The following is a 14,605-nucleotide window of genomic DNA, read 5'->3' on the forward strand; positions in this document are numbered from 1 at the left end:
TCCCCCCTATATGTCTCTCTCTCTCTCCCCCCTATATGTCTGTCTCTCTCTCCCCCTATATATCTGTCTCTCTCTCTCCCCTATATGTCTGTCTCTCTCTCCCCTATATGTCTGTCTCTCTCTCCCCCTATATGTCTGTCTCTCTCTCTCTCCCCTCTCCCCCTATATGTCTGTCTCTCTCTCCCCCTATATGTCTGTCTCTCTCTCCCCCTATATGTCTGTCTCTCTCTCTCCCCTATATGTCTGTCTCTCTCTCTCCCCCTATATGTCTGTCTCTCTCTCCCCCTATATGTCTGTCTCTCTCTCTCCCCCCATATGTCTGTCTCTCTCTCTCCCCTATATGTCTGTCTCTCTCTCTCCCCATATATGTCTGTCTCTCTCTCTCCCCTATATGTCTGTCTCTCTCTCTCTCTCCCCTATATGTCTGTCTCTCTCTCTCCACCCATATGTCTGTTTATCTCTCTCCCCCTATATGTCTGTCTCTCTCTCTCCCCCTATATGTCTGTCTCTCTCTCTCCCCCCTATATGTCTGTCTCTCTCTCTCTCCCCTATATGTCTGTCTCTCTCTCTCCCCATATGTCTGTTTATCTCTCTCCCCCTATATGTCTGTCTCTCTCTCTCCCCCCTATATGTCTGTCTCTCTCTCTCCCCCTATATGTCTGTCTCTCTCTCTCCCCCTATATGTCTGTCTCTCTCTCTCCCCCTATATGTCTGTCTCTCTCTCCCCCTATATGTCTGTTTATCTCTCCCCCCCATATGTCTGTCTCTCTCTCCCCTATATGTCTGTCTCTCTCCCCACCCATATGTCTGTCTCTCTCTCCCCTATATGTCTGTCTCTCTCTCTCCCCCTATATGTCTGTCTCTCTCTCTCCCCCTATATGTCTGTCTCTCTCTCTCCCCCTATATGTCTGTCTCTCTCTCTCTCCCCCCTATATGTCTGTCTCTCTCTCTCCCCCTATATGTCTGTTTATCTCTCTCCCCCCATATGTCTGTCTCTCTCTCCCCCTATATGTCTGTCTCTCTCTCCCCCTATATGTCTGTCTCTCTCTCTCCCCCTATATGTCTGTCTCTCTCTCCCCCTATATGTCTGTCTCTCTCTCTCCCCCTATATGTCTGTCTCTCTCTCTCCCCCCTATATGTCTGTCTCTCTCTCTCCCCTATATGTCTGTCTCTCTCTCTCCCCCTATATGTCTGTCTCTCTCTCTCCCCCTATATGTCTGTCTCTCTCTCTCCCCCCTATATGTCTGTCTCTCTCTCCCCCTATATGTCTGTCTCTCTCTCTCCCCCTATATGTCTGTCTCTCTCTCTCCCCTATATGTCTGTCTCTCTCTCCCCCATATGTCTGTCTCTCTCTCCCCCCTATATGTCTGTCTCTCTCTCCCCCCCTATATGTCTGTCTCTCTCTCCCCCCCTATATGTCTGTCTCTCTCTCTCCCCCTATATGTCTGTCTCTCTCTCTCCCCTATATGTCTGTCTCTCTCTCTCCCCCTATATGTCTGTCTATCTCTCTCCCCCTATATGTCTCTCTCTCTCTCCCCCCTATATGTCTGTCTCTCTCTCCCCCTATATGTCTGTCTCTCTCTCCCCTATATGTCTGTCTCTCTCTCTCCCCCTATATGTCTGTCTCTCTCTCCCCCCTATATCTGTCTCTCTCTCCCCCCTATATGTCTGTCTCTCTCTCCCCCTATATGTCTGTCTCTCTCTCTCCCCCTATATGTCTGTCTCTCTCTCTCCCCCCTATATGTCTGTCTCTCTCTCTCCCCTATATGTCTGTCTCTCTCTCTCCCCCTATATGTCTGTCTCCCCCTATATGTCTCTCTCTCCCCCCCTGTCTGTCTCTCTCTCCCCCCATATGTCTGTCTCTCTCTCTCCCCTATATGTCTGTCTCTCTCTCTCCCCCTATATGTCTGTCTCTCTCTCTCCCCCCTATATGTCTGTCTCTCTCTCCCCCCCCTGTCTCTCTCTCCCCCCTATATGTCTGTCTCTCTCTCTCCCCCTATATGTCTGTCTCTCTCTCTCCCCCTATATGTCTGTCTCTCTCTCTCCCCTATATGTCTGTCTCTCTCTCCCCCTATATGTCTGTCTCTCTCTCTCCCCCTATATGTCTGTCTCTCTCTCCCCCTATATGTCTGTCTCTCTCTCTCTCCCCCCTATATGTCTGTCTCTCTCTCTCTCCCCTATATGTCTGTCTCTCTCTCCCCTATATGTCTGTCTCTCTCTCTCCCCCTATATGTCTGTCTCTCTCTCTCCCCCTATATGTCTGTCTCTCTCTCTCCCCCTATATGTCTGTCTCTCTCTCTCCCCCTATATGTCTGTCTCTCTCTCCCCCTATATGTCTGTCTCTCTCTCCCCCCTATATGTCTGTCTCTCTCTCCCCCCTATATGTCTGTCTCTCTCTCTCCCCCTATATGTCTGTCTCTCTCTCTCCCCCTATATGTCTGTCTCTCTCTCTCCCCTATATGTCTGTCTCTCTCTCTCCCCCTATATGTCTGTCTCTCTCTCCCCTATATGTCTGTCTCTCTCTCTCCCCTATATGTCTGTCTCTCTCTCTCCCCCTATATGTCTGTCTCTCTCCCCCCCTATATGTCTGTCTCTCTCCCCCTATATGTCTGTCTCTCTCTCCCCCCTATATGTCTGTGTCTGTCTCTCTCCCCCCCTATATGTCTGTCTCTCTCTCTCTCCCCCTATATGTCTGTCTCTCTCTCCCCCTATATGTATGTCTCTCTCTCTCCCCCTATATGTCTGTCTCTCTCTCCCCCTATATGTCTGTCTCTCTCTCTCTCTCCCCCTATATGTCTGTCTCTCTCTCTCCCCCCATATGTCTGTCTCTCTCTCCCCCCTATATGTCTGTCTCTCTCTCCCCTCCCCCCTATATGTCTGTCTCTCTCTCTCCCCCTATATGTCTGTCTCTCTCTCTCCCCCCTATATGTCTGTCTCTCTCTCCCCCCCTATATGTCTGTCTCTCTCTCTCCCCCTATATGTCTGTCTCTCTCTCCCCCTATATGTATGTCTCTCTCTCCCCCCTATATGTCTGTCTCTCTCTCTCCCCTATATGTCTGTCTCTCTCTCTCCCCCTATATGTCTGTCTCTCTCCCCCCCTATATGTCTGTCTCTCTCTCTCCCCCTATATGTCTGTCTCTCTCTCTCCCCCCTATATGTCTGTCTCTCTCTCTCCCCCTATATGTCTGTCTCTCTCTCTCCCCCCCCTATATGTCTGTCTCTCTCTCTCCCCCTATATGTCTGTCTCTCTCTCCCCCTATATGTCTGTCTCTCTCTCCCCCCTATATGTCTGTCTCTCTCTCTCCCCCTATATGTCTGTCTCTCTCTCTCCCCCTATATGTCTGTCTCTCTCTCCCCCCTATATGTCTGTCTCTCTCTCTCCCCCCCCCTATATGTCTGTCTCTCTCTCTCCCCCTATATGTCTGTCTCTCTCTCCCCCCTATATGTCTGTCTCTCTCTCCCCCTATATGTCTGTCTCTCTCTCTCCCCCTATATGTCTGTCTCTCTCTCTCCCCCTATATGTCTGTCTCTCTCTCCCCCTATATGTCTGTCTCTCTCTCTCCCCTATATGTCTGTCTCTCTCTCTCCCCTATATGTCTGTCTCTCTCTCTCCCCCTATATGTCTGTCTCTCTCTCCCCCCTATATGTCTGTCTCTCTCTCTCCCCCCTATATGTCTGTCTCTCTCTCCCCCCTATATGTCTGTCTCTCTCTCTCTCCCCCTATATGTCTGTCTCTCTCTCCCCCTATATGTCTGTCTCTCTCTCCCCCCTATATGTCTGTCTCTCTCTCCCCCCTATATGTCTGTCTCTCTCTCTCCCCCTATATGTCTGTCTCTCTCTCTCCCCTATATGTCTGTCTCTCTCTCCCCCCCTATATGTCTGTCTCTCTCTCTCTCCCCTATATGTCTGTCTCTCTCTCTCCCCTATATGTCTGTCTCTCTCTCTCCCCCCTATATGTCTGTCTCTCTCTCTCCCCCCTATATGTCTGTCTCTCTCTCCCCCCCTATATGTCTGTCTCTCTCTCTCCCCCTATATGTCTGTCTCTCTCTCTCCCCTATATGTCTGTCTCTCTCCCCCTATATGTCTGTCTCTCTCTCTCCCCCTATATGTCTGTCTCTCTCTCTCCCCCTATATGTCTGTCTCTCTCTCTCCCCTATATGTCTGTCTCTCTCTCTCCCCCCTATATGTCTGTCTCTCTCTCCCCCTATATGTCTGTCTCTCTCTCCCCCCTATATGTCTGTCTCTCTCTCCCCCTATATGTCTGTCTCTCTCGCTATCTCCCCTATATGTCTGTCTCTCTCTCCCCCCTATATGTCTGTCTCTCTCTCCCCCTATATGTCTGTCTCTCTCTCTCCCCTATATGTCTGTCTCTCTCTCTCCCCCTATATGTCTGTCTCTCTCTCTCTCCCCCTATATGTCTGTCTCTCTCTCTCCCCCTATATGTCTGTCTCTCTCTCTCCCCCTATATGTCTGTCTCTCTCTCTCCCCCTATATGTCTGTCTCTCTCTCCCCCTATATGTCTGTCTCTCTCTCCCCCCCTATATGTCTGTCTCTCTCTCCCCCCTATATGTCTGTCTCTCTCCCCTATATGTCTGTCTCTCTCTCTCCCCCCTATATGTCTGTCTCTCTCTCTCTCCCCCCTATATGTCTGTCTCTCTCTCTCCCCCTATATGTCTGTCTCTCTCTCTCTCCCCCTATATGTCTGTCTCTCTCTCTCCCCCCTATATGTCTGTCTCTCTCTCTCCCCCTATATGTCTGTCTCTCTCTCTCCCCCTATATGTCTGTCTCTCTCTCTCCCCCTATATGTCTGTCTCTCTCTCTCCCCCCTATATGTCTGTCTCTCTCTCTCCCCCTATATGTCTGTCTCTCTCCCCCCTATATGTCTGTCTCTCTCTCTCCCCCTATATGTCTGTCTCTCTCTCTCCCCCCTATATGTCTGTCTCTCTCTCCCCCTATATGTCTCCCCTCTCCCCCTATATGTCTGTCTCTCTCTCTCTCCCCTATATGTCTGTCTCTCTCTCTCCCCCTATATGTCTGTCTCTCTCTCTCCCCCTATATGTCTGTCTCTCTCTCTCTCCCCCTATATGTCTGTCTCTCTCTCTCCCCCTATATGTCTGTCTCTCTCTCTCTCTCCCCCTATATGTCTGTCTCTCTCTCTCCCCCTATATGTCTCTCTCTCTCTCCCCCCTATATGTCTGTCTCTCTCTCTCCCCCCCTATATGTCTCTCTCTCTCTCCCCCTATATGTCTCTCTCTCTCTCTCCCCTATATGTATCTCTCTCTCCCCCTATATGTATCTCTCTCTCTCTCCCCCCTGTACCCATCAGTCAAGCTAATGTGTTCAGCCAGTGAGGCAGAAACCCTCAGTCAGGAGAGAGAGAGTGATTTCCCATGGTGTTGTCTATGAATAGCGACCACCTGTTAACTACCCCTCTCCTTTCCTCCCTCCTCCCATCGTCTCCTCTCTCTTTTCCCCTCTCCTCCTCTCTCTCTCCCCATCTTAGAGCGTTGGACTAGTCTCCTTGTCTCCTTCAAACCCCCATCTTCAAGGTACAAATCTCCCCCTCTTCTCCTCCTCCCCAGGCTTAAACTCCTCTCTCCGTCCTTAACTGACCCTGAAAATAAGAATGTGTTCTTGTTCTCCTAAAATAAAAAAATTTTCCCCTCTTCTTCTCCTCTCTCTCTCCCCATCTTCTCCTCTCTCTCCCCATCTCCTCTCTCTCTCCCCATCTTCTCTCTCTCCCTCTCTCTCCCCATCTCCTCTCTCTCTCCCCATCTTCTCCTCTCTCTCCCTCATCTCCTCTCTCCCCTCTTCTCCTCTCTCTCTCCCCATCTTCTCCTCTCTCTCCCTCATCTCCTCTCTCTCCCCATCTTCTCTCTCTGTCCCCCTCGGCTCCTTTCTCTCACCCCATCTTCTCCTCTCTCTCCCTCTTCTCCTCTCTCTCTCCCCATCTTCTCCCCTCTCTCCCTCGTCTCCTCTCTCTCTCCCCCTCTTCTCCTCTCTCTCTCCCCATCTTCTCCTCTCTCTCTCTCCCTCGTCTCCTCTCTCTGTCCCCCTCGGCTCCTTTCTCTCACCCCATCTTCTCCTCTCTCTCTCTCCCTCTTCTCCTCTCTCTCTCCCCATCTTCTCCCTCTCCCCTTGTCTCCTCTCTCTCTCCCTCATCTCCTCTCTCTCTCCCCATCTTCTCCTCTCTCTCTCCCTCGTCTCCTCTCTCTCTCCCCCTCGTCTCCTTTCTCTCACCCCATCTTCTCCTCTCTCTCTCTCCTCCCTCTTCTCCTCTCTCTCTCCCCCTCTTCTCCTCTCTCTCCCCATCTTCTCCTCTCTCTCTCTCCCTCGTCTCCTCTCTCTGTCCCCCTCGTCTCCTTTCTCTCACCCCATCTTCTCCTCTCTCTCTCTCTTCTCTCTCTCTCCCCATCTTCTCCCCTCTCTCCCTCGTCTCCTCTCTCTCTCCCCCTCTTCTCCTCTCTCTCTCTCTCTCCCTCGTCTCCTCTCTCTGTCCCCCTCGTCTCCTTTCTCTCACCCCATCTTCTCCTCTCTCTCTCCCCATCTTCTCCTCTCTCTCTCCCCATCTTCTCCTCTCTCTCTCTCCCTCGTCTCCTCTCTCTCTCCCTCTCGTCTCTTCTCTCTCTCCCCCTCATCTCTTCTCTCTCTCCCCCTCGTCTCCTCTTCTACTTTCTCTTTTCTCGTTTACTTCTCCTCCTCTTCTCCTCCCACTCCTCTCTCTCTCCTCCTTTCTCATCACAGAATTAAATATATATATAAATATATATATATAGTGTTTTTCATTATTTGCTCTGTTTACCCCTGTCCTCTCCCAGTATGAGCAGACCCGTGAGTCGCCGATAGTATCCAGGGCGGAGCGCGGTTACCGGGTCATCGTGCGTAGTGACATCACCAGAGCTCTCACGGCCCTCGACCTGACTACAGTTAACGACATACAGCAGACCTCGGCTGCCCTGGCACAATGCACGGTGGGACACGCACGCACGCACACACACACACACACACACACTATGAAGAACCCTGCCCTGGCACAATGCACGGTGAGACACACACGCACACACACACACACACACACACACACACACACACACACACACACACACACACACACAGTGAAGTAGGGAGGGAGTGTAGAGGGGCAGGGAGGGAGGGTAGAGGGGCAGGGAGGGAGGGTAGAGGGGCAGGGAGGGAGGGTAGAGGGGCAGGGAGGGAGGGTAGAGGGGCAGGGAGGGAGGGTAGAGGGTCAGGCAGGGAGGGTAGAGGGGCAGGGAGGGAGGGTGGAGGGGCAGGGGGTAGAGGGGCAGTGAGGGAGGGTGGAGGGGAAGGGAGGGAGGATAGAGGGTCAGGCAGGGAGGGTAGAGGGGCAGGGAGGGAGGGTAGAGGGGCAGGGAGGGTAGAGGGGCAGGGAGGGAGGGAGGGAGGGGCAGGGTGAGGGGAGGGAGGGTAAGAGGGGCAGGGAGGGAGGGAGGGAGGGAGGGAGGGTCTGTGGCAGGGTGTGAGAGTAGAGGGGCAGGGAGGAAGGGTAGAGGGGCAAGGAGGGAGGGTAGAGGGGTAGGGTGAGGGGAGTGAGGGCAGGGTGAGGGGAGGGAATGGCAGGGTGAGAGGGAGGGAGGGAAGGGCAGGGAGGAAGGGAGGGTCTGTGGCAGGGTGTGAGGGTAGAGGGGCAGGGTGTGTAGAGCGGCAGGGAGGGTAGAAGGGCAGGGAGGGAGGGTAGAGGGCCAGGGAGGGAGGGTAAGAGGGGCAGGGAGGGTCTGTGGCAGGGAGGGAGGGTAGAGGGGCAGGGATGGAGGGTCTGTGGCAATGTGGGAGGGTAGAGGGGCAGGGAGTGAGGGAGGGTCTGTGGCAGGGAGGGAGGGTAGAGGGGCAGGGAGGGAGGGAGGGAAGGGCAGGGTGAGAGGGAGGGAAGGGCAGGGTGAGGGGAAGGGCAGGGTGAGAGGGAGGGAAGGGCAGGGAGGGGAGGGAAGGGCAGGGTGAGAGCGAGGGAAGGGCAGGGTGAGAGGGAGGGAAGGGCAGGGTGAGAGGGAGGGAAGGGCAGGGTGAGAGGGAGGGAAGGGCAGGGTGAGAGGGAGGGTAGAGGGGCAGGGAGAGAGGGAGGGGCAGGGTGAGATGGAGGGAGGGTAGAGGGGGGGAATGGAGGGAGGGAGTGGCAGAGTGAGAGGGAGGGTAGAGGGGCAGGGAGGGAAGGAAGGAGAAAGAGAGAAAGTTCAATCAATTAAACACATCTCCTCTCTGTGTTATTGATTATTGGAAAGTTTGTGTTCTAGGAAACTAAAGTATTGACGTGTGTGTTTGTGTGTGTGTGTGTGTGTGTGTGTGTGTGTGTGTGTGTCAGGCGGTGAGTCGTGAGTTTATCTGTGAGGAATGTCAGAACAGCACGTTGAATAAGCTGGAGTTGATGTTGGACATCCTGGAGACAGACACCAAGCAGGGAACAGTCACACCTACTGAGATAGCAGACAACATCCTCAACATCATGGGTGAGTACACACACACACACACACACACACACACACACACACACACACACACACACACACACACACACACACACACACACACACACACACACACACACACACACACACACACATACACACACACACACACAGTTGAATGTTCTTCCACTACCATAACCACAAATCTTCTTCAGAAAATGTCACTATTTTATTTAAGACTTTCCAAGACTCTACAGAACGCCTCATCTTTACCTCCTTCTCCCTTCCTCTCTCCTCTCCCTCCCTCCTCTTCCTCCCTTCCTCTTTCCTCTCCCTCCCTCCTCTTTCTCCCTTCCTCTCTCCTCTCCCTCCCTCCTCTTTCTCCCTTCCTCTCTCCCTCTCCCTCCCTCCTCCTTCTCCCATTCCTCTCTCCTCTCCCTCCCTCCTCTTTCTCCCTTCCCTCTTTCCTCTCCCTCCCTCCTCTTTCTTCCTTCCTCTCTCCTCTCCCTCCCTCCTCTTTCTCCCTTCCTCTCTCTCCTCTCCCTCCCCTCCTTCTCCCATTCCTCTCTCCTCTCCCTCCCTCCTTCTCCCATTCCTCCCCCTCTCCTCTCTCCTCCCTCCTTCTCCCATTCCTCTCTCCTCTCCCTCCCTCCTTCTCCCATTCCTCTCTTCCCTCCCACCCACTCCTCCTGTTCCTCTCTCCTCTCCCTCCCCTCCCTCCCTCTCTCTCCTCTCTCTTCTCCCCCTCCCCTCTCGTCTCCTCCCCCCTCTTCTCCCTTCCCTCTCCCTCCCTCCTCCCCCCACCCCTTTCTCCTCCTCCCTCCAGGTGACCTTATCCACCAGGTTAGCCAGTCGGCCTCCCAGCAGCTCTTGGGGCCCCCCGACCTCCATCTGGACTCCTCCCTCCCCCAGCCCCACCAGCCCTTCCCCCCGAGGCCCACCCCCTGCGCGTAGCAGCCAAGGCCTATAATCTGTCGTCGGCGCTGATGCGTATCCTGATGCACTCCCGCGTCCTTAACGAGGAGCCACTGGTGCTGCGGGGGACGGAGATCGCCGCCACGGGGAAACGGGCCGACCCCCAGTCACTGTTCTGTTACCACGACGATGACTCACCGGGTAGGTGTAAGAGGTGGAGGTGGAAAGGTGTATGTGTATGTGGGGGGGGGGTGAGTGTGTGTGTGGTGGTGTGAGTGTGTGTGTGGGTGGGGTGAGTGTGTGTGTGGGGGGTGTGAGTGTGTGTGGCGGGGGGGGGGGAGGGGGCGTGAGAGAGGAGAGATGGGAGGAGGTGTTTGGGGGTGTGTGAGTGTGTGTGTGGGGGGGGAGGGGGCGTGAGAGAGGAGAGAAGGGAGGGGGTGTGTGGGGTGAGTGTGTGTGTGGCGGGGGGGGCGTGAGAGAGGAGAGATGGGAGGGGGTGTGTGGGGTCTGTGTGGCAGGGGGGGAGTGTGAGAGAGGAGAGAAGGGAGGGGGTGTGTGGGGTGAGTGTGTGTGTGGCGGGGGGGGGCGTGAGAGAGGAGAGATGGGAGGGGGTGTGTCTGTGGGGGGCGTGAGAGAGGAGAGATGGGAGGGGGTGTGTGGGGTCTGTGTGGCAGGGGGGAGTGTGAAAGAGGAGAGATGGGAGGGGGTGTGTGTGGGGGGCGTGAGAGGGGAGAGATGGGAGGGTGTGTGTCTGTGGGGGCGTGAGAGAGGAGAGATGGGAGGGGGTGTGAGAGAGGAGAGATGGGAGGGGGTGTGAGAGAGGAGAGATGGGAGGGGGTGTGAGAGAGGAGAGATGGGAGGGGGTGTGAGAGAGGAGAGATGGGAGGGGGTGTGAGAGAGGAGAGATGGGTGTGTGTGTGGTCTTGTAGGGTGGAGAACTGAATTGAAGACGTTTTTTAAATCTTAAATCAGACACCAATGTTTTCTATTACTATTCTATTCTGTTCTATTAAATAAAGTTATTTTATTGTGTTCTATTAAATAAAGTTATTTTATTGTGTTCTATTATATAAAGCTCTATACTGTTGTGTTCTATTAAATAAAGTTATTTTATTGTGTTCTATTAAATAAAGTTATTTTATTGTGTTCTATTAAATAAAGCTCTATACTGTTGTATTAAACCAAGTTGTATTGGACTGTGTTCTCCCAGAGTGCAGACGGTTCTCCATCCCCAGAGCCTTCAACAACAGTCTGAGCAGAGCAGCTACCAGCGTGGTACAACTCATGTTCCAGGTGAGAGTGTGTGTGTGTGTGTGTGTGTGTGTGTGTGTGTGTGTGTGTGTGTGTGTGTGTGTGTGTGTGTGTGTGTGTGTGTGTGTGTGTGTGTGTGTGTGTGTGTGTGTGAGAGAGAGTGACTGTCCGTCAAAGTACCCATGTACACATTCATCAAGTCATCATAGATGTGTATTCCTTCATACCTGTTTTAACCTCCCTCCCTCCCTCCCATCCTTCCTCCCTCCCATCCTTCCTCCCTCCCATCCTTCCTCCCTCCCTCCCTCCCACCCTCCCATCCTCCCTTCCTCCCATCCTCCCTCCCATCCTCCCTCCCTCCCATCCTTCCTCCCTCCCCATCTCTCCCCTCTCCAGGTGGAGCCCAACCCGTTCCCCTTTAACTTTGTGGCTAACTACACAGTCAGTACCGAGGTACGGACTTGTTTCTTATTTATTTATACTGTCTGTATGATGTGTTTTCTATTATGGAGGATTCATGATGTTGATATCAATGTCTTCTAATCTATTCTAATCCTAATCTACTATAGGTGGCCTCCATGGAGTTCCGGGCAGAGAATGGTTCCCAGATCCCAATCTCAGACCTCGACGACAACCAAGCCATCACCGTTGCCGTGAACAATGGCAGCGCCACCGACAGCAATGGGGCAGGGTGACGGGAGTCCCTTTAGCCAGGGCCGTTAACGTGAGCCGGTGTGACTCTGTCATCGTACGGGTCAGCGCCGGTAACTCCAACCAGCAGGCCGGACTGTTCATCCAACTCAACTTCACCACCCTGGACGGTAAGAATCATAGGAATAGAATCACAATAGAAACAGAATCACAATAGAAACAGAATCACAATAGAATCACAATAGAAACAGAATCACAATAGAAATAGAATCACAATAGAAATAGAATCACAATAGAAACAGAATCACAATAGAAATAGAATCACAGTAGAAACAGAATCACAATAGAAACAGAATCACAATAGAAACAGAATCACCATAGAAATATAATCACAATAGAAATAGAATCACAATAGAAACATAATCACAATAGAAATAGAATCACAATAGAAATAGAATCACAATAGAAATATAATCACAATAGAAACAGAATCACAATAGGAATAGAGTCACAATAGAATCACAATATACATAGATTCACACTAGAATCACAATAGACATAGATTCACACTAGAATCACAATATAAAAAGAATGACAATAGAAATAGAATCACAATATAAATATAATCACACTAGAATCACAGTAGGAATATAATCACAATAGAAACATAATCACAATATAAATAGAATCACAATAGAAACAGAATCACAATAGAAATAGAATCACAATAGAAATAGAATCATAATAGAATCACAATAGAAATAGAATCACAATAGGAATAGAATCATAATAGGAATAGAATCACAGTAGGAATAGAATCACAATAGAAACAGAATCATAATATAATCACAATAGGAATAGAATCACAATATAAATAGAATCACAATAGAAATAGAATCACAATAGAAATAGAATCACAATAGGAATAGAATCACAATAGGAATAGAATCACAATAGAAACAGAATCACAATAGAATCACAATAGAAATAGAATCACAATAGAATCACAATAGAAATAGAATAACAATATAAATAGAATCATAATAGAATCACAATATAAATAGAATCACTAGAATCACAATATAAATAGAATCACAATATAAATAGAATCACACTAGAATCACAATATAAATAGAATCACAATAGAATCACAATATAAATAGAATCACAATTTAAATAGAATCACAATATAAATAGAATCTTAAAAGAATCACAATAGACATAGATAATAGAATCGCGATATAAATAGAATCACAATAGAAATAGAATCACAATAGGAATAGAATCACAATAGGAATAGAGTCACAATAGAATCACAATATACATAGATTCACACTAGAATCACAATAGACATAGATTCACACTAGAATCACAATATAAAAGTAATGACAATAGAAATAGAATCACAATATAAATAGAATCACACTAGAATCACAGTAGGAATATAATCACAATAGAAACATAATCACAATATAAATAGAATCACAATATAAATAGAATCACACTAGAATCACAATAGGAATATAATAACAATAGAAACATAATCACAATAGAATCACAATAGAAATAGAATCACAATAGGAATAGAATCATAATAGGAATAGAATCACAGTAGGAATAGAATCACAATAGAATCACAATAGAAATAGAATCACAATAGAAACAGAATCATAATATAATCACAATAGGAATAGAATCACAATATAAATAGAATCCCAATAGAAAAATAATCAATAGAAACAGAATCACAATATAATCACAATATAGAATCGCAATAGGAATAGAATCACAATAGAAATGGAATCACAATATACATAGAATCACAATAGAAATAGAATCACATTAGAAACATAATCACAATAGAATCACCATATAAATATAATCACAATAGGAATATAGTCACAATAGAAACAGCATCACAATAGAAACATAATCACAATAGAAACAGAATGACGATATACATAGAATCACAATAGGAACAGCATCACAATAGGAACAGAATCACAATAGGAACTGCATCACAATAGGAATAGAATCACAATAGAAACAGCATCACAATAGAAACATAATCACAATAGAAACAGAATGACGATATACATAGAATCACAATAGGAACAGCATCACAATAGGAACAGAATCACAATAGGAACTGCATCACAATAGAAACAAAGCCACAATAGAAACAGATTCGCAGTATAAATATAATCACAATATAATACCTATTCCCGCTTTAGCTGTACCTCTTTATAGTAAGTTTGCAGGGTATGTGGGACTAAATTGTATTTTTCAATTGCCAAATCAAGTCAAATAAGTAATTGACATTTTTGGGATATCAATAAAGTTGTATTGAATTGAATAGTGTATAGGGGCAGTATTTAGGGATGTACAGAGAGGGGGTAAGCTCACCCCTGTCCCCTACTCCTCTCCAGATGGAGTGTGGTCAGAGGTGAGCGAGGCGGACCCCTCCATCATGACCTACCTCCACTCCTCCAACTGGCCCAACGAGTTCAACTTCACAGACAGGAAACGCATCACACTCAGCATGACCAGGGGGCGGGACCTGGACCACAGGAAGTACACCTTCTTCCTGTCCCCAGAGTGAGTGGTTGCCACAGTGATATGGAATGAGTCAATGTTCCTTCTATGGACTGCCACGCAGAATTAATATCAGCCCGCGCAGAGAAGCACAAGACAGAACCTCAACTTTTTAGTTTTCCCCGTTAACACTATCGTTTCCCTGTGAGAATTGTGCTCGAATCAATGCAATATTAGCCACTTTCAATGTAACATACCGAAACAAACTGAACTATGGAAGACTTAGTATGGAAAAACTAACTGTGAAAGAGATTTTGTTGTATGCAGAACGCATCGGAGTAGGATTCTATTGCATTGACACACACTACTCTATACCGTACTCTATACAGACCGGTGCGCCATAATCAATCAGAGCTGCAGTAGGCCTATATTCAAATAGGCCATTGCCATATATGGATCTGTGCCATTCACTTTGAACTGGACTGTGTTTACAGCATGAGCGGTCGTAGGTAGATGCGCTTGTTTTGAGATCAACGCGAGAGCTGCATGTAGGGATGAGTGCACATTTGTTCATATTCTTTGCTCGTTGGTGAGTTATTAGCCCAGTTATAGATCAGTTGTAATCCTCAATGGGGGAGTGGTTGCTTCCTACAAGACACAAAACGTGTGCATTTCTAGACATCTTTGAAAAGGGAGTCCAGTCCGGTAAAGAGCTTTTTTGTCTTAAAGGGGCAGTGTTGTATTTTGAGACAGGCTTGAATAAGCTAAGTAGCCAATCGGCAGAGGGAAGCATAATTAGTCTGATTCTCTGTAAT

The 14,605-nt window shown here is 49.0% G+C and overlaps 1 protein-coding gene across 1 annotated transcript in view; it reads left to right on the top strand.

Annotated features, from left to right (window-relative positions):
- The window catches only part of LOC135532581 (polycystin-1-like), a gene marked incomplete at its 5' end in the record, with an annotated part of 96,439 nt that overhangs the window by 29,845 nt on the left and 51,989 nt on the right, over positions 1-14,605 (top strand). The window contains 9 exon segments of the mRNA XM_064960059.1: positions 6,819-6,971; positions 8,336-8,480; positions 9,265-9,321; positions 9,324-9,554; positions 10,564-10,646; positions 11,001-11,057; positions 11,174-11,270; positions 11,273-11,425; positions 13,685-13,853. Of these exon segments, the coding sequence (XP_064816131.1) occupies positions 6,819-6,971; positions 8,336-8,480; positions 9,265-9,321; positions 9,324-9,554; positions 10,564-10,646; positions 11,001-11,057; positions 11,174-11,270; positions 11,273-11,425; positions 13,685-13,853 (1,145 nt within the window).

The sequence above is a fragment of the Oncorhynchus masou genome, unplaced genomic scaffold (assembly GCF_036934945.1).
Source record: "Oncorhynchus masou masou isolate Uvic2021 unplaced genomic scaffold, UVic_Omas_1.1 unplaced_scaffold_1917, whole genome shotgun sequence".
Lineage (NCBI taxonomy): Eukaryota > Metazoa > Chordata > Actinopteri > Salmoniformes > Salmonidae > Oncorhynchus > Oncorhynchus masou.